The sequence below is a fragment of the Labrus bergylta genome, chromosome 21 (assembly GCF_963930695.1).
Source record: "Labrus bergylta chromosome 21, fLabBer1.1, whole genome shotgun sequence".
Lineage (NCBI taxonomy): Eukaryota > Metazoa > Chordata > Actinopteri > Labriformes > Labridae > Labrus > Labrus bergylta.
In genome coordinates this window covers 6559952-6580362 of record NC_089215.1, presented here as the reverse complement: position 1 = coordinate 6580362, position 20411 = coordinate 6559952, and the positions used below count along the sequence as shown (strand labels likewise).

Genomic DNA, 20411 nt, shown 5'->3' with positions numbered 1-20411 from the left:
TGAACGTGTGTTTGCTTATGTGTGTGTGTGTGTGTGTGTGTGTGTGTGTGTGTGTGTGTTTGTATGTGTGTCTGTGTGTGTCCCCACATCTTCGGCTAGTTACCATGGAAATAGGCCAAGCGGCAGGCACGCGGGGGAAAAGCCGACCCATGTGATTTAACTGAGAGACACACTGTGCTGCACTGGTTGAAACGGCACACACACACACACACACAGCGACAGACGCGGCTGGCGAGTGATGATGATGTGTATTGATGGTCGAGAGTTCCTGGAAGCCAGAGTGAGTCAAGGCCCGAGTCAATCAAACTCTCTGACCCTGGCAGGCATAAGGAAAGCAGGAGCTGCAGTCGCGGTCCAGACAGAGACCACACATGAAAGTCTTTTAACCCCGTGAGATGTTGAGGTGAGGACGCTGGTTTGACATCCAGACCGACACGAAGCACTTCAGTGTGTGTGTGTGTGTGTGTGTGTGTGTGTGTGTGTGTGTGTGTGTGTGTGTGTGTGTGTGTGTGTGTGTGTGTGTGTTTGAAAGAAACTGTCTGAGTGAGTATCTTCAAACATGTGGAAATGAGTCCCAGCTTAACTCTTACTATGGGAAAGTTGTTGCAAAGCTCAGCATGTATGGTGCAGGTTTACACACACACACATCATCACATTATCTTTAATAGCAGTCACTTCACTTTACATAACAAACAAGTTGTTTGTTTGGTTTAGCGTTTCTTTATTCAGACTTTTATATGAATGTATATGAATGTATATTGCTTTGGCTTCATTTTTTTTGGTTTAATCAACTTGCATCAACTCAAATCTTTTTTTTCTTTCTTTTGAGTTACCTGGCTGCTTCCTGCTCTCCTTCCTGGTTTGGACAAAAGATGAGGATGAGGGGGGCGGAGCCTGGCTTTCTGATGAAGGATTGTACTAAGTGCTCAGACAGGACGGGGGGTGGGGGGATCAGGGTAACTTAATGTTAAATTATAGTTATTCTGTAGGTATTCCTCCCTGTGTGCTCTTCTTGGTTTGGTCGGTTGATTTAAATCTCCCTCTCAATTCTCACTCTGTAAAGTCTGTTAGCTGGGTCTACATCTGATTCTGCTAGTGTTTTTTTTTTTGTTTTGTTTTTGTTTAGATTAATGTTTACCTCTTTTACTCATTTGGATAATTTGATTTAATTGTTTGCTTTTTTTTCAAACATATTTTTTTAAAAAGGTAAATGGATTTGAGCTTGTGTAGTCTTCTAACTGCTTTAAAAAAAGCTTTTTACACCGCTGGTCACAACCTACATATTCACACACTGATGGCAGAGGCTGCTCTGTAAAGTGTCCAACAGTGTTATAACTAATACTATAACATCACTATGCTGCCAGCGGTAGAAGCAGGAGCATCTTGGGGTTAGGTGTCTCGACCAAGACACATCAAACATGTGTCTGAAGGAGCTGTGGATGTAACCCCAAACCACCTGCTTGAGAGACGACCGACTCTACCACTGAGCCACAATCACACCTCTTTGTCAGGTCTGTTTTGTTTTTTTTACTTTCAACTTTATGTACTTTTTCCTTGACTGTTTGGTCCAATACAGGGCTGTTAAAGCAATTATGTAAACACCAAAGATGGCTGATGGGGAATCTTCTGAACTGGCTTTAAGGTGAGTGTAATGACCAATAGCAGCGGTTCACATCACCTGTAAGTGTTAAGCGTTGGCAACTCATTCACGTAATTCCAAACATGTCTGTCTTTTATGTTCAACTAAAAGTCATTTATATTGGATGTAGGAACCAGCTAACTAGCCTAGCATCATGTCAGAACTTCACACGTTCAGTTTCTCTGATTGGTTGTGGCGTCCAGAGGCGTCTTTATCTGCTGTCAATTTTTTAACTGAACGTCAGGAGAACGGTCTAAAAAAAAATTCACATTCATGAAATGTTCTTACGTCAGACAGGTATGAGTTGTTTCTTGTTATTGATCTTAAAGGGGTTTTGTTCTTTTGTAGTTCCTTGTAGTGTGTGTGTGAGTGTGTGTGACAGCAGATGATTACATGTGGATCAATAAGAGTCAATGAGGTCACAGCTGGGAGCTTGGAGGACAAACAGCTGTTTTCATGGTTGCTATTACCACTACTTCCTTTCTTACAGTTCAGCTCAGGACATAATGTGAAGAATTCGTCTCTGTCTTAAAAAATAATACCACCACGCATGTGCAAAAAGCATTCTCACTACAGTGTATATTCAGCGGTTGATGTTGTGCTTGCATCACATGGTCTCCCTCTGCAGGCTAAGTTTCCAAGTTGTCATTAAATTTAATATGTTATAATCAAAAGCACAATAACTGTTTTTAGATTGCTTTTCTGGAATTTCCTCTTTGGAAATAAAAAAAAAAAAGCCATAGGTCAGACCATCAAAATCCAATCAGCCTGAAAGTAGTGGAAAGTACTGTGTGTAAGGGTGGGACCAAATCTGAATATTGGCAATATATCATCGTTCTGAATTGTTTGATACAATTATCGAATTGCTGATGCCAAATATTGTCTTTTAAATTTCAAAAATAACACACAACTCTCAAAACAAAACTCTGCCAATTTGACTCATCACACTACTTCCTGAGTCATCACGTTGGTTTGTGTCTGGCATGGATGATGTTGACGTGATTGGATGTTATTTGCCTAAAGAAGCAGAAGACAGCGGGGTGGAAGGAGAAGAAGAAGAAGAAGAAGAAGAAGAAAGGGGGAAAATGTCGGACAGTGGTGGAAGAATGTGCGACATTTTTCACATAAACACAGCAGAAATGAAGTATGTCCTCTGAGTCATGACTGTCTACAATGAGTGAGACGCGTGAGTCCCGTCAGCTGTGTTGTTGTCAGCACCGTGTTTACATCATGTTTACATAGACAGGACGGCATTGTGTATAAAGCTGTTTTAGTAAACAACTAGAGAAAAGATGAATAAAATACTCTCTGCTCATTTGGATATCACATAAGTGTGTTTAGATCTCCGTCATTCTGTGTCAATTTACGTGCATTATGAAGTTATGATCATTAGCATGCTAACACAACAATGCAGGACTCAGGTAATTGCAGCTCAAGCAAAGGACATTTTTTTTCAGTAACATGCGCTTAATGGTGCTTAATTACGGTGCGTTCTAGATGATATCGCCCTTGTGCGAACGCGAGTGGAGGGGGGGGGGGTCGGAGGCGTGCCGCTGTAGGAGAGCGGGGGCTTCAGAATGGAGGAGGTGTCACCGAACAACACTTTGTTTTGGTTTAGTGCTGGCGCTCAAAGGCGACAACTACTGGATCAAAAAGTCACACATTCTTCCTTCAAGGAATGAAATGTTAAAAGAGGTTAAAATGACAACAAAGTGCAGTGACATATATATTAACCCTGCACTTTACCTTTTAGGAGCATTTTATATTCTCCGATACCGTGATGTATCATTGAACAACTGTCTTACATTCTTTATTGGCCCTATGTGTTAAAACATCGAAAACATGAACTCCAAGAAAAGGTCATATATTTTCTGTTTTCATCTTCACACTTTTTTAATGTCCAAAACAGCACCATCAGTGTAAACAATCGGCGTCTTACTAGTTCCTAGTTAGCCTCGTTTGCTCTTTTGTTCTCCGTTGTATGAGTCAATTTATCCCTTTCAGCTTAGGGGAAAACATTTCAACTGTCAAAAAGCTGGCCTGAGTGTTTGAAGGAGGCTAAAACGCGGTGAATGACAGTATGACTGTCTGCTGTGGGTCAGTGTGGCTCGGTGACAGTGACACCGGTGTCATGCAAGCTGAACAAAGAGCTGATACTGTCCCCGAGGATAATAGCCTGTCTCTCACTCTGCCTCCCTCCCACTCCAGCAAATATAAAGCCGAGAAGTATATTTATATATATCCCTGTGACGGAGAGAGAAAGTCTGGAGCTGTTCTTTCACTGCGTGCTCTCTGTTTCCGTCTCCTTTGGCTGCACAGTCTCTCTCTCTCTCTCTCTCTCTCTCTCTCTCTCTCTCTCTCCCATTCACTTCATTCCTGATCTCTCTCTGTCATTCACTCTCTTCCACTGACCTCTATTTTCCATTCTCATTCACTCTCTCCACTTCTTCCCCCATTCATCTCTGTCTAGTTCTTCTCTGTTTCCAAAAAAACTTCACTTCAAATACATGTGTTTTCTCTCTCTCTCTCTCTCTCTCTCAAACACATGCAGTGGTTTCCCTGTAACTGGGTTATGTGTAACTTCAAATAGCCTTAGTCGACAATAGGGAGAGCCCAGAGTTCATCCTCCCCTCAGAGCTTCTCCTTCTCCTCCTTTTTCCCCACATTGAGTCCGGAGAGGAGGTATACGTGTGTAAACGGTAAATGGACTTGGGCTTATAGAGCGCTTTTCTAGTCTTCTGACAACTCAAAGCGCCTTTTACACCGCATGTCACACCTATACCCATTCACAAAGGTTGCTATGCAGTGAGGCCATCAGAAGTAACTAATCCCATTCATACACATGCAGACGCCGCCGACGGAGCAGCGGGAGCTATTCGGGGGTTAAGCGTCTCGCCCAAGAACACATCGGACATGTTGCTGCAGGAGCTGGGGATCAAACCTTTGACCTTCCAGTTGAGAGGCAGCTCTACCAACTGACCCACAGCCACCCCAGGCTGTGTGTCTGCAGGTGTGTGTGTGTTAACATATAGTGGGCACACGTGCAGCTGCATGTGTGAGCATATTAGCGAGACTGAGGTTCTTTTTTTTTTTTTTTTGTGTGTGAGCTTCAAGGTCATTTTCCCGCTCAGGCTCTGTGACATTAAAGTATACATGGGAAAACACTAACAGACATGTAATCGCATGGATGCACATTAAGCACACACGTACACACATGCACATGCACGTGCACACCATAACCTAGATGCAACCCATTATCAGCATGACACATGTGCACAGCCAATCCTATTAGTGAGAAATATAAAGAGGGGTGAATATTTGCTTAATATTTAGGCTATTACATAACCAGCCTTATTTACAACGCATGCTGGGAATAATGTGAGGTTTTTACAGTTTATGTCGGAGAGGAGAGGAGAGGAGAGAATAAAGACACAAGGAAAAGGGAAAGGAAAGAGGAAAAGAGCTGAAGGGGGAAAGAAAAGATTGGAGAAGAAGGGAGGAAAGGGAAATATTGGGAAAGGAGGAGGAGATAGGAAAGAAACAGGTAGGAAAGACAAAGAGTGCGAAAAATAAACAGAAAAATAAGTAAAAGAGAACAAAGGAAAGGAAGGGTTGGTAAAGTTAAAGGGAGGTGTGAGGAGAAGGTGGAGAAGGAATAGTGGGAGGAAATAATAGAGGTGAAGAGAAGAAAAATGCAGGAAGGGAGAGGGAAAGAAGAGAGGGTAGAGGAGTGGAGTGACGAGGAGGGAAGAAGACAAGAAGGAAAGGGAAGTAACACGGGACATGTGAGGAAAGGAGACAAGACGAGGTGAGAGCGAAAGAAAGGTTGTAAAGGGGTTGGCAAGAAGAAATTGTGAGAAACAGAAAGTAAGAAAGAAAGAAAGAAGAGGAAAAAAGGCACAGCATAGGAGTGGAAATTGAAGTAGAGGAACAAAGGGAAAATCTGAGAACAGAGGAGTTTGAAAGGAGGCAAATAAGGAAAGATGAAGACAGGAGGGAGACGGTATTATCTTGAAACAACCACATGTAAAGAGAAACAGAGAAAGAGATGGTAAAGGTCAAAGGAGCCGTGTGAGCGTGCCAATCTCTTCTTCTTCTACTCCATCTTCATCCTTGATGTAATCTGCTCTATTCTTTCTAACTCTGCCCTCTCATAATCCCGTGCATGTGGACCGACCACGACCACTGAGGCAGGAACTCTTTCAACTCAAACGTCAGCGCCCTGGGAACCGCCCGAGACACAACCTGGGATTCTTCACGCATGACCACGTCTGCAAAAGAAATACTCCCGAGGATCATAAGCAATGAAGTGAATTTAAGTGGAGTTTAGCAGCAGACTTATTATTTCACCGCACGATGGTGTGTCTGCAAAATGTGTAATAGTCAGTGAGACCTGGAATTTGCTCTCAAACACATTTCCCCACGCATGCAAGATCATTTGCTGGATTTTCAGCAAACGACTGAGAAATACAAGAAAAAAGGCTTTTCTTTTTTAATCCTGTTGATTCCAAGAAATCACATAATCATAGAGCTGAGAAAAAAAAAACTAAAAGTTTTAGTCCTGAGTATCCCCCGCTCTGAGGATGCTCTTTGTCAAATGCCAAGTTTCCTGATAGTCAACCAAGAGGTACAATTTCAAATAAACCTTCCTGATTGGTCAGATTTAACGCTCTGGGAAGGAGGATCTTATTTTCATGTAAAGTAAGTCTTATTGGGGTTAAAGTCAAACTTTTTTTTCGAGATAAAAGAAGTGAGTTTTCCTGCCAAGGGGCTAAAAGCTTGTTAAACAAGGCTACAGAACCAAAGCTCCAGTGATGGCTCATAAAATATGGAAGCAGTCATATATAAGGACATGTCATATTAAATAAAGTACACATTTGGCCATTTCAGCTGCTTTTTTTTTTTTAATCTAATAAAAGGTCAGAGTGAGTGGGAGTTGTGGATAAGTACACACATTGATGACAACATTAACCGAAACATGAAAACAACAAAAAGAGAAGTAGACAACAAAACCAAAAGCACAAACTTGCAGAGTGTTTTATCTCCCAGAAACTGAAATTGATGATAAATCCAGTTTAAATGTCAAGGCGACATTTCAGCTCAGTGTGTGTGTGTGTGTGTGTGTGTGTGTGTGTGTGTGTGTGTGTGTGTGTGTGTGTGTGTGTGTATTCCTGTGGGGATATTAACCTGTGCTGCAACACCATGTGAGGAATACAACGATACTATACAAGGCTCAAATGTGATTTTAGGGGTAGTCTATGGTCTCATGTTTGGCGAGGTTAAGGTTAAGTCATGATTTATGTTAGTCTGGAATGACTTTTGATGCAATGTCCTCACAAGTATAGCGAAAACAAAAGTGTGCAGCTGCTTAACGAGGGGATGGCAAGTACCCTATTTTCCCTTTTTTATAAGTATTCACGTGTGAGCGCGCGCGTGAGGCAGCCAGGCAGGCAGGCAGGCAGGCAGCAGAGGGGCCATGTCACCCAGCCCCCCCCCCCCCTCGCAGATGTGACGGCACTGTAGACTGGCGGTGAAGCGGGGCCCGGTGAGGGGCCAAAGTCATCAATCACGCGGATCGAAACCGCAACGTTAAATCAATAGCCCCCCCTCCCCCCCTCCCCCGGGGAGCGATGACAGCGGCGCGTGAATCCGCCTTGGTAAAAAGGCTGCGGTCTCTTTGATCATCCATCAACAAGTCCACGCAGGGTACAGTACACCAACAAGAAGCACAGTAGTGGCATGTGAACCTGAACTATAACACCTGTAACTACAAACAACGAGCCCGGACTGGGATGAAACAAGAACTTGAAGTGGGGAGGGGGGGATGCTGATGTCTGTCAAAGCAGCAACCGGTGAACAGCACGAGGGAGAGTTGCTGCGTAGTGGGACACGAGACCTCCTGATAAAACACTGAAACTGAGGAAGAGAGCGCAACAGAGTGAAAAAGACCACGAACAAGGAACAAAACGCTGCACGTGCTGCTGATGAGAGTGATGGAGAGACGACGAGAGGAAGGTGACAGCTCTCTCCCGAAGACTGTCCACGAGAACACATCTGTTGAGGTCCACATCTGGCCGACATGCTGACTTGCCCCCACTTCCACAAAAACACACACACACACACACACACACACACACACGCAGTCTCTCTCTCTCTCTCTCACACACACACATACACAAACACCTACTGATAGTGTATCACATGCGCGCGTCTCTACAGCTGTGATGGAGCCCCATGTCAGTGCGTAGAGTGTGTGCAGGTTTTTTTTGTTTTACTCACCCCGGGTGCTGTCACCGCCAGTCTCCGTCCGCTCGCGTGTCCTACCGTGTGATTTAACGGGAGAGAGAGAGAAAGAGAGAGAGAGAGAGAGAGAGAGAGGGAGAGGGCGAGCCGTGGGCGCATCCAGCCCCCACCAGCGCCATCCAGCGCTGCGGTCGCGGCACGCCGTTCTCGCGATACCGTTGCCATCTTCCAAGTTCTCCGACGGAGAGAGTGTGTGACGTAGCGCTTTTACGGAGAGGGCTTTGCTCAGCACGATGCCGCCGCCTTCTGGGCGCGAGGCGAAAGGATGTGGATGATGTCACCTCGTAGCTGGTTATGTGGCCCCTTCACATGTTCTCTCTTTGTCTCTTTCTGTCTCTGCTGCTCTCCACTGTCACTAACATGTAAAGGACATCTGTTTAGCTGCTGTCACTGGAGTCCTGCCAGCACCAAGTTTACAATCACAGCCTGGACACACAGCTATTCATAGTGCAGGTCATGGGGACACTGTTTAGTCTGGAAATGGTTTTTTAGACCACAGCTGAGATAAAGTGAGCATTAGAAGGTAAAAGGACAAAAAGAGTTATAAAACAGAGCAGCAAAGAGGGCTTTTACAAAACATTTACAGAAATTAAATGGGCTACCCTTTTGCAATCTCTACCTTGGAGTGGAGAAAGATGATTAAATTGATAACAAATGCACTGGGTAGGCCTGGGCTACATGTGAAGCTGCAGCCACAGTTGGTTAGTTTAGTTAAGCTAAGCTCAGACGCTGGGCTGGGCAAAAGTATGGAAGCCCATTTCCGCCAGTTAAAAAAATAAAAATGAAAATAATTAAGTCATAATAATGAGATATAAAGTCAAAATTATGAAATATAAAGTCGAAATTACAAGATATAAAGTCGAAACTATGAAATATAAAGTCGAAATTATGAGATATAAAGTCGAAATTATGAGATATAAAGTCAAAATTATGAAATATAAAGTCGAAATTACAAGATATAAAGTCGAAACTATGAAATATAAAGTCGAAATTATGAGATATAAAGTCGAAATTATGAGATATAAAGTCGAAATTACGAGATATAAAGTCGAAATTATGAGATATAAAGTCGAAATTATGAGATATAAAGTCGAAATTACAAGATATAAAGTCGAAACTATGAAATATAAAGTCGAAATTATGAGATATAAAGTCGAAATTATGAGATATAAAGTCGAAATTACGAGATACATGGGTAGAGCGTGGCTTAGGGGAGACTCTTCCTTTTCAGATTCTTACTCTGCTTGTTTGGGTGCCATTGGTTTCTGTGTACCTCTTGAGTAGAACATACCATGTGTTGTTCTTTTTTAAACTAGCTCTGCTTGACAAACACATGCAGTGTTAACACAGGAAGCACAGACAGTTTGTAAAGGGGAAATTTATTGAATAAATACACAGTTTCAAGAGTGCAGAGTGCGTGTCTGTATTTTTCACACAGGTCTCATAAGCTCAGAGTTTGTAAAATCATAGTAAGACTCAATCATGGTTAGGGAGAAAAAGATGAAAAGCACAGAGGAGACCAGGGGAGATACTTATTAAATAATTTCATTTCATATTGAAATAATTTTCATACATTTCTTTCAGAGGTAATTCAAACACATTTCCATATATGCTCATGGGAGTCTCAGCAGTCCTGACAGTGTCTGAGTATTTGGCGTCTGTCAGTAAGTTATGATCTGTATCTATTGCTCTCATGCATCGGTTCAGTTGAGGTAATAGGTGTGTTTTATGAGTTTCAGAGTGTGTGTTCTTCAGGCTACATGTACTGTAAATACACTTGTGTGTTCATGCGGGTTCACAGGTCATCTGTTTCTCCGTCGAAGGGCATGTTATCCAGGTCCATGTGGATGTTTGAGTTGTCCTCGCTGCAGATCCAACCGATGGGCGTGCGGTTGAATGAGGGGCGTGAGCGCATGTCGGCCTGCAGACTGGGCAAAGGCTCGGCCTCCTCGTTGGCCATGTTGACCTGTGGGAGTTCAAAGGTCAGTGTCTTGGCCCCCTTGTCAATTCCGCCGAAAGGCAATGCCGTCCTGGAGGAAAGAAAATAGAAAGAAATAGGCAGCTGAGGAGAGACGAGGTAACAACATGAGGGAGATCTCGTATCCTGTAAAAACAAAAATCTAGCTCAAACACTTTTATAAAATAAAAACATTGCACCCCGATGTCAAGGACCTCAAACCAGCAACATTAACATTTCTTAAGTGAAATTCATTTGAGTCATTACAACAAAAAAAAAAGATGCAAATCAACTTCAAAGATACACAAAAGAACTCCAGGGAAATAGAAAACTATCAAAGGAGACGGAAAACATCTTGAACCCATTACTGGATTTCTTATGACTTGTGGGATTCTCTTTGGAGACTTTTTTCATATTTGTACATAGGAGCTTGTTGTCTTCTAATCCGTCCCTTTATGGCTGTTTATTGCTGGTTCAGAACCATTAGTAATTACCAAACATGCAGCTGCTCTTACCAGGGTACTCAGCTACCATTAGGAGTATTACAACAGACAGAGATCAAGGGTTTAAATAAGATTAATATAATTACATTTGTGACAGATGCTGTCTCAGTGGTCAGTGTAAATGGTACATTCCCAAATGTCAGACATGTGGTGCACTTTTTGAAATGTGTGCAGCTGCTGAGTGCTGCTATGGAAACACAGGTAGGAAAGCTAGACACTTTTACTGCCGATGAAACGGCTGCTGGTTGTCACGGTGACGTGAGCTGATGTAGCCAGAAATTAGTGGCAAAGGACTTCCAGCCAAGACTTCCTTCTCTGTGTGTAGCCTTTGATTACAAACCAGCTAGCAACTTGAGAAGCGACAGTAAGCTGGTGTTGACGGACGATGTCTAAAAGTGGATTGTTAGGTACACCTGCATTCAGAAATCTGTTATAGATAGAGATTAATTAAAGATGACCACTCCTGGGTTTTTGTGATTGCATTGTGGCAGATTTGGGCTTCGCCTGTTTTGCTCTCCACACAAACTTGTTTCTTGCATACAGCCAATCCCCCATTTTCTCCTCCCCGCATTTCCTGTCTCTCTTTAGCTGTCGGAAAATGGTAAAACCGCCAAAACCACCATTCAATCTCAATGTAATGGTCTTTTTACATTATTGTCATTATACTTGCATATCAATAACTAAGATGTTGTGGTTGTGAGGTCTTACCTGTTGAAGCTCTTGTACAGAGGCAGTTCTGCATGGATCTGGATGGGTCCCGGCATGATTGACTTCATGGTGGCCGTCAGCTCCTCGTTGCCCTTCATGGCCCGTTCCCAGGGCGATACATAGGTGCGTACGTACTCCTCCTTCCTCTTCTTCTCTTCCACTGGCTCCTCCACCACTGAGGCAGACAGAACATCAGACAAAAAAACAGGGGAGGAGGAACAAGAGGAATTAATACAACATCTTAACAAAGAGAAAGCGTTTGAACTGAGGGCAACCATGACCGTCACCATACCTTCCACCTTTGGCATCTCAGGCTTTGGCGGGACGGGGGGAGGGCACATCAGCAGGTTCTCAAGGTTCTGCTGGAAGCAAAAAAGAAAACAAATCAGTACACGGACACATAGAAACAGAACATGCTCAAAACTGCTCCAGTTTTCCATTTCATGAATACCGTGTTCATGGTGGTCACGATGAACTTCTCCACCCTCTGCTGCCTCATCCTGAACATCTTGGAGCCTTTGTTCTTGAGCAGGGAGAGCTCCTCCAACATGGTGTCCTTGGGAGTCTTGATTTTGGTGCCCAGGTCAAACTCAGAGGCTTCTGGGTCTGACTCATTGTCTGACGGGGTGGGTGGGAGGGGGGGATAAGAGGAAGATATAATGACTGGGCTGAACATGAAACTGAAGGTGGTTGTAGGCAGAAATAAAGGGAGTGAGGAACAGTCATGGATTACACGTGATGAGAAACTTACCATGATGTAGCACAAAAGCTGAAGCAGATCATCTACCATTTGGCGAGTATAAATGCTGTCTGAATGTAGCAGAGCATCACAGCCACAGTCGTTCACACCAGAGTTTATACATTTCTTTACATATTTTTTAATTAAGTTATCGCTCTGAGAAAGCAGCAGTCTGTTTACTTTTGGCATGTAGTATCTGAACAAAATGAAGGCCATAGGTCTATCATTTTATTCAGCTGATAAAATCCATATATTGGATGCATTTGACACTTTTGAAATCTCTTCTTACTCTCCCAAAATTCCTAATATTGCTCAAACTTTAGTACAATGTACACCAAATACAGGTTTATAAACACTTTCTCATGCACTAGAGAGCACTAGGCATAGAGCTGTGCTCCCCTTGCCTTTACCCATTTAGCAGATTAAAATGTGATATATGTGGGATGTGTAAGACTTTAAAAGGTGTATTTTCATCCTCTAGCTTCCATGGAACGCTTGTTTCGGTGAGTTATAGTTGAACCCAGTTGTGAAGGATGTTGTGTGAGAGAGACCAGGGGAGTTGTAGGGGTTACTGGGCCAAAGTAATACGAAAGAAAAAGGGGCGCTGGGGAGTGCCGGAGCGGGTTTTCTGCGAGAACTGTTTATGGAGGGAAATCCGTCTAACACGCTGGGACCTTCTCTCCTCTCTCGGTGATGGAGAGATCTGATGGATTTTACTGCTCCACAGAGCTCCCCATAAAACACTCCCCTCATCCACCAAATACACTCTGATATCACTCATAACACCTGGAGGCCAGCCATAACCCACACTCACACATAGACACACACACGTACGCACAAACACATCTATAAAGCTGGGAGTTGGCATTGCAATGCTGCAGAGAGCTGGTAGCAGTGTGTCGTAAATCAGACTTGGGCAAGTGGGCGTGTGTTAAGCATGTGTGTGTGTGAGAGAGAGAGAGAGAGAGAGAGAGAGAACGAGAGGGAGTAATTGAGGCTGCTGAGAAGAGCAAAGCCTCCCATGGGGATATTGATTAGAGTGTTAATTCAGAAGAATGTGAAACTGGAGCTGGCTGCTGACTGGGGCGAAATTGGACAGACTGACAGAGACAGAAGGTGGACAGAAGGACAACATGGAGATGGACAGAGACGCGGGACAAAAATCCGAGCGACATAGAGGAAGGGACGATGGAGAGATGAGTGGGCATTAACTGGAGCAAAAAAAAAGAAAAAAAAAAAGGGATAAGCAGGATAAGCTCCTGAATGACTGACTGAAAACAAACTGGTGGAAAGACAGAGATGTGAATGCTGAGGGAGTTGTAGCATTTAAAAAAAACACACACACACAGCAAAGACATCAACAGATTAATGACAAATGTGAGGGTTTGCACAGAGACACTCTTGCAAAGAGCACGCTCAGAGTTTGGTGGAGGATGTTTTGCGGTACTGTAAGAGTGATATACTGTGCAAGTAAAGGACAATTTTGCTGTTCATACGTTACAAAGTACATGAAGAATGACAAGAGTTTGCAGACATGCTTGCAGCTCTGCAATGGTTTTCTAGTTGCTAACATCACTATGTTAGCGTTTAAAATATTCGGCTGTTTTAGAGCACTTTTCTGGTGTTCGGACTACTCAAAGCGCTTTAACACTGCATGTTCCATTTAACACCACAATCACACACTGGTTGCAGAGGCTGCTACGTAAAGCGCCTAACCGCTGAACACTCCATTCACACATTCCCAGCAAAGCAGGAGGAGCAGATCAGTGTCTTGCCCAAGGACAATTTGACATGTGACTGCAGGAGCTGGAGATCAAACTCCCAACTTTAAGGTTGAGAAACGACGACTCTACCACTGAGCCTGTTGTAAGGTGTAGTGTATAGTAAGAATACAACTTACTATAAGGGCTTTCACACTTGCACAAAACTCCTGAAAAACTCCTGATATTTCCATTAGGAGCTGTATGTGTGAATGCAAACAGCCACATGTTTCTCCCGCCAGCCCCCTAATATTATTTCCGGGAAGACTTCAGGGGAAATCCTCCTAAAATTCTCTAGAAATGTTCTTGAGTGCATATGTGGAAAAACTTCTGTTAGATCAGTTTAGCATGTTAGCAAGTTAGCAATAGACACAAAGTACTGAGTTTAATAGGAGTGCCTTTAGTTTTGCAGGTCATGTTTTACAGGGTTATTCAGACATAAATATTAACCCAAATTGTAGTGGATGGATGATAACTGTGACATACTGGCACTGGAAAAGGCAGAGAGGCTTTGACCCACTTGTCATTCAAAAGCTCACATGAACATGTGAGACAAATTCATTGTAATCCATTCAGCAGGCCAGCTAACGGGGCCATACCTAGAGATTTAGCATTTCTTGTTTTTTGTTTTGTTTTGTTTTTTCAGATGTATTTTGGGGCTTTCTGTGCCTTTATCGGAGAGATAGGACAGTAGATAGAATCGGAAATCAGGGAGAGAGAGAGAGTTGGGAATGACATGCAGGAAAGAAGAAATCTAACATTATGTAAAGTGTGTTTTTGATACAGATTTGATTGCAATTTCCTGCACTATGCAAAAAAATGTATTCTGTATTTACTTCATCTAATGCAAACTTACTTAAATAGTGATTACAGTCTTGAATCTTAATTGCTCTTAGGGTTAGGGTTAGGGCTAGTACCTTAACATTTATGGTGTAGTACATAACATTACACATTCTCTTGGCCATTAACTTCAGTGTGTCTTCTGGCTTTATAAAGATTCTGCCAACGTTAGTCCATTTTTAGTCCAATAAAGTTCTGAAGTTTGTAAAATATTCAGCTGCACAGCAAGACGAACAGATGGTGTGTTTTTAACACTTCTCCTTCATTAAATAAAATCTGTGGTTCACATCAAGTTAGTTTTGGGGGAAATAAAGAGGGGCTTTGGGGCTTCATAAAGCAAAGGGCACAAATAAACCTAAAGGTCTATTTCAATTAATCTTATAATCAGAGTTTAACTCATTAGATTTACGGAGTTAAATTGCATAAAAAAACAATAAATAAAATTTCCTTTTGTGGATTTAGTGTCATTTTTCAGCATTTAACAAGTTGAATTGGTTCACTTTCAGTACACACAGCCGGAAACAAATATGGTGTGAGCTGAATAACCATCTGCTATCTTGTGTGGCTGCTAATGGTGCCTGATTTGTAGCTGCTCCGCTATCTGATAACGCTCCACACTCCTCCAAGAGATGCCACATGCATGTAAGATATTGTGTTACTACTTGGAAGAAGCCTGCGTGCATGTGTGCGTGCGTGCGTGCGTGTGTGTTCTTATTAAATTGTGGGATAAGGCCACACACAGCGATTAACACCGAAGCCGTTTAATTTACTCACACATGCTGTGCAGATAACAGACACCACAGAGAGAAACTTCTAACCTGATTAAATTACTAACGGGGATAGAGGAAGGTCGTGGAGGACTGTGGATGAAGACATTGAATGCTCACAGGTGTTGTGTTAGCATGTGATCGGGGGTGCTGTTTGTATGTTTTACCGTCCTGGCTGATGTTGGACAGGTCAGTGATGATCTTGTTGGCCTTCCTCTTGTTGGAAGGTGCTGAAGTTGTGAGAGCCATGGCTGGAGGGAAGAACAGGCGAATTATAACTCATATAAATAATCACCATCATCGTGAACATTTAGCACATTTCAGACAGAGAATTGCTGCAACTTTACAAAGTATGTCATCTCCATTAACATGACGGAGATTTTTGTGGTAGGGAGCGACCTTGACTCTGTTTGTTGTCCGAGTAGTGTCACTGACTAGGGAGCAAAAATCCTCCTAGTGCAATCTCTGAATCCATCATCCATCACTCGATGATGATTATCCTAAAACTAACCTCTATAATGGAAAAAGGTATCTTAATGCACATGCAGCCAACAACCCATTTGTCGCCTCTTTACTCCAACTCCATCTTTACTTAAGAGACTGTAGACTATGGACATGCCTAAATCCGATATAGCTAACAGCTATTACATTTTGCCATTACTAAATGTCAATGATAGCCAATACCCCATTGGCCCAGATTGCACAGAGAGAAAATATACCAATACACTACTTACAGTATAAACCTCATTCTTTAACATCTCCCATGGTCTTTACTAACTCTGTGAGTGTTGGATCAACTAGCTTAGTATAACGCCAACAGTTCCTGCTTAGAGAGGAAAGACTGCTATCAGTCATCTGTTCTGTCGCCCTCAGCCCAGCAGGTCGTTTCTCGAAGCTCATTGTTTGGTCATTCTGCCTGTAATATTTACGTTTTTATAAATCAACCAGCCAAAGCAGGCAGCTCCTTTTTCTTAGCAGAGAGCACAGTGTTTAGCTAGTTCAAACAGATGAAAAGGTTAGCAACTAGCATGGGGCCAACGTTGTGTATTTAGAAGATAAGGAACCTTGTATCTCCTGAAAAAAAGTTTGGATGAAACCAAAAACACAGCAGCGAGAACAACAAAGTGTGATGTTGGATTAACCGGTTAGCAAGTGCCCACGATCACTATTTTTATTTGATGAACAACTTTGTGACTGTGAGAGTTTTTGTCTCTCATGAAGAATGAACAAGCTTCTAATCTAGTTTTTTGGCTATGCGCAGACAACCGTTCGTTTTCCATATATTGCAGGGATTTTGAAGCCTTGCCCACGATTGTCCCTAACTGTAACCACATGCTATCCTTGCCCAAGATGCAGCAACCATATACCCTTGAAAATAGTGTTTTCAGTGAACTTGTTAAATTGAACCATTTGCATGTGAGAGGCGATTCCTGGCATCAAAAGGCCTAAATAAGAAAATTCCTTATGAAGCATTAAATGCTGAAGCAACTTAAAGTTTAAAGCACTCATACCTGACCAATCTTATCATCACATTTATTTTCCAACTTGCAATTTTTGTGTAGTTTGTTAACTTAGATGTTGTTCTTTTATTTAGTTACGGGGGTTTTGAAAAAGATTACAAGCAGATGTCCAAACTGGAGAACAGCCTACGTATGACGCAGATTTGGATCCGTCCAAAACAAATGCATAAGATCAGAAAGTTAGTACAAAAACAACGTTTTTCTCGGCTTAATGTTGACAACTTTTTGGTATACATTTTGTGTCACTGCCCCCAAGTGGAGAAAAAAAAATCTTGGTCATAGAAATGTATCTTTTGTCAATCCATGCAGGATTGAGACTTTTAAATTTTGACTTCAAAACCGCCTTTTTTTTTTTTTTTTAAATGTGTCCATAGGTCACTGATAAAAAGAAATATACCAGTCTTCTAACATTTTCTGAGTGTTTGACAGTAAATGGGTAGGGCCGCTTCAACTTGAGATATAAAGTGTTATGTTGTACTATCATGACAACAACAATATAATTTGTAGAATCCACTTTTCTTAAAGTGGATCTGTACTTTGGATAATGCACTTTGTTTTAAATGTGTTGTGCTATATCAGTCCCAAAATGTTTCAATGTATTTGCTCTCTCAGGGGTCTGGCAGAGAGCATGACAGAATTAGCAACAAGACACTGACAGGCAGTGAAATGTGATACAACAAAAGTGCTTTAAAATATTTCACGAGGAAGTCTAAACTGATTTCCGAGATATATTCGTGTCCGATGAACTTGCAGATCACGTCCCAAATCTACGAGCTGCAGCAGAACCAGGTCCCCTAATTAAGTTAAGCACACTTAAAACACTGTGTATAGCCCCAGCATTCCCCTGAGGACTCTAATTCCCGGTGGCAGCTCTCGTCTCTCTTGACTAAGCGCTCAGATGGGGGCCAGCTATATGTTGCTGTCTGTCGCACGGGTCGAAAGCAATTATGTAAGGCTGTAGGTGAGTCCCAGTACAAGAAGAAAAAAGCTGGAGGGCCAGTCCACTGGGAGACAGTTAATGTAATTGCTTCTCATCCGCTGTAATTGAAGCTCATTTCCTAGCCTGGGATTCAGTCCTGTACAAGCTATTTATATGAACACATGTTCTATAGCGCTGTGGTGAGTGGGACTGTCATCAGCACAAGACACACACACACACACATAGATTTGCACCTAAATTGCTTTCCTCCTGTGATTAATGTGAGTCAGCGGCTGTGGATTAAAAACTGGAGATTACAGGTGTTTTTGAATGTTCTGGGAAATGCAAGATGGAGGCTGAGCTGACGGCGACTAGAGGAGCAGCGCGAGGGCCTGGCTCCTGTTACCGGCCCTCAGAGTGAAGGGGCGCTCCTGTCCCCCATGACCAGCCTGTTTTAGCTTCAGATAAATCTCCAGGGGACAGCTGGGGAGGAAGGGCATCAGTAAGCACATTCCCCAATGCACACATACAGTACATCCATACCCACGGACTAAAAACTCCACCGCACAGGGCCACATTCCTCACCTACCACAGAGTTAGGTAAGAGCAGCTGAGAGAGAGGGAACAGTCTTCAACTAACTGGCTTATACGATTCAAAGTTGGTTCAATTGATATTTAAATTGACCCTTTTCTCATGAAATTGTGATTTCTTTCAATGTCACGGTCAAACTATATGTATTTTTAAGCCCTTTTTCATCATGTTTTAGAGTTTAAAAAAGTTAACAAACTGCAAGTTCTGTAATGAAAAGTGGAAAATCATTCATTAATTCATCTCCATACAGAGGCCTCCCAAGACAGGATCGAGAATTACTTTGCAACTTCCAGTAAGTCATCAACCTGTAATTCATGAACTTTTAAATGTGTAGGAGGGATTTCCTTCTCTGGTGTCTTACCTAAGACCCAGGTATCCACAGGAAGACACAGGTCCCAGAAGGTCCCAGAACAGGGAGATGAGTATGGATCCCAAGGTAGATTTGAGTCCCAAAGCTTGTATTGTACTGCCTGCCCTCCTCTTCGCCCCGGAGAGAGTGAAACCCTATCAGCAGGGCTGTCCCACTGCTATGGACTGGGCCCTGGTGGAGGGGTGGAGGAGGGGGAGGTGGATGAGTTGAGTAGGTTGGGGGTAAAGAAGGAGGTGGGTGTGGTGTGTAAAGTTCAGACGAGAAAGAGTTTGGTCATGTTTGTTTTTTGTTTTCCATCATATTTATCAGTAAGAAAAATCCTAGAAAGGCAAGGATAAAACTTCACAACAACTGAACTTTTAGCACATCACATTAATTTGTTCTTGCTTTACATGACAGCTGCTCTCAAAAGTAATCCATTTGAATCCTCAGTTAAGAAAAACAACCAGAATTAGGTTGGCACATTATGTGAAAAAATATATATATATGAAATGCATAACATTGCTCAAGATTCCTACGAAATATTGACCCTACTAAAGCAATTAATCCAGATAGCATTTTTTAAACTACTACATTGGTACCAATCTGTGAGAGAATTTTATGGCTAGTTTAAGCATCATCTGATTGACTCTAAATGATGTGAAAGGTATTAAAAGTATAGTATGAAAGCGTGGCCATTATACTCCTTGAGGGACAAAGCATTCTAGAAGATGTATCTAATTTACTGTGATAAATTCAGTACTTTCGAAGTGACTATGGGAAAGCTCTTTTTTTGATGCATTGTGCCGTCCTTCCCTGAATCATCTCTCGATTTGTCACTGGAATGTCTGCTTTTTTTAAATTTATTTTTTTACATCTTTCTTTATTTTACACAGAGAAAGGCAGAAGAACGGAGCCTCCAAAAAATAAAGAACTGTTCCCACAGTTTACAAATCTGTGCGCACGGTTAATAGTCTGTGCTCACCGTAAACTGTGCGTATGGAATCTGTGCTCACCAATACTATATAGTTACATTATACAACTTATAACAATGCTGAAACATTAAGAGTGGTCAGATGAAAATATTTCAATGTCTGGCCTGGCATGAAATAAATTGGATATTATATGTCCAAAATTCTACTCATCAATAAAAGTTGAGTATGCGCAAAACAAGGCCTGAAACTGTCGTACGCCACTTCCCAAGCAAAGTTTGCGATCTATCAGGACAAAACTGACAAAATGTGCACACTAGTGAACAAACACTGACACTGATGTGTCAAGTACATGGGGGCAGGGGAATTGGCAACCCAGACTGTGAGGTGGTGAATTGAAACCAGATTGAATATTGATACCTTTACTTTCACCAAATATCAACCTTTATTGATCGATTAAATTTCTGTAGTCAACTGTTTTCTACAAGTGCCTTTCAATATGAAAAGATCATTTAATTTCTTAATATAAAGTCTGACATACAGGATGTAAGAGTCCATCAGCATTGTCTCACCTTCACTCACCCAGAGCACAGAGGACAGGACTGTATACAAACGTGATCATTTGATGAAGAAATCCAAATGCCAAAAACCATGAAAAAAACTGAGGACTATAGTTCAAGTAGTATTTATTCATATAGTTTATCATCTTGGTATGATTTAAAACTTCATACTGGCAGCTGTTACACTGGTATCTGCATGTCAGTCATGCAAACGGCATATAATAATGCCACTAGGCATTTTTTTAATTTCTCTATTTAATTTATTATGTCTTAATCAATGTCGGCTGTAAATCTCTTTGGTTCAAATCCTGTTGTTTTTGAAT

General features: G+C 42.1%; 2 protein-coding genes across 4 annotated transcripts in view; both read right to left on the bottom strand.

The window, feature by feature from the left end:
- The window catches only part of usp54b (ubiquitin specific peptidase 54b), a 62934-nt gene extending 54857 nt beyond the window's left edge, over window positions 1-8077 (bottom strand). For both annotated transcript variants that reach the window (XR_010664915.1, XM_020646231.3), the window contains exon 1: window positions 7919-8077. The gene's annotated coding sequence lies outside the window, so the exon portion shown is untranslated. The remainder of the gene's footprint in view (window positions 1-7918) is intronic.
- A 1227-nt stretch (window positions 8078-9304) lies between these two features.
- Window positions 9305-18770, bottom strand: myoz1b (myozenin 1b). Of its 2 annotated transcripts, none has more exons than XM_065949944.1 (6): window positions 18609-18770; window positions 15384-15467; window positions 11562-11728; window positions 11403-11469; window positions 11111-11285; window positions 9305-9972 (listed from the first exon to the last, which is right to left on the bottom strand). In XM_065949944.1, exons 2-6 carry the CDS (start codon window positions 15463-15465, stop codon window positions 9738-9740), a joined length of 726 nt encoding a protein of 241 aa, XP_065806016.1. In that variant the 5' UTR covers window positions 15466-15467; window positions 18609-18770; the 3' UTR covers window positions 9305-9737. The 2 variants fall into 2 exon arrangements, with proteins under 2 accessions (XP_065806016.1, XP_020501934.1); XM_020646278.3 differs by having other exon boundaries at window positions 11403-11472; window positions 18609-18768.
- Between the last annotated feature and the right edge of the window lie 1641 nt (window positions 18771-20411).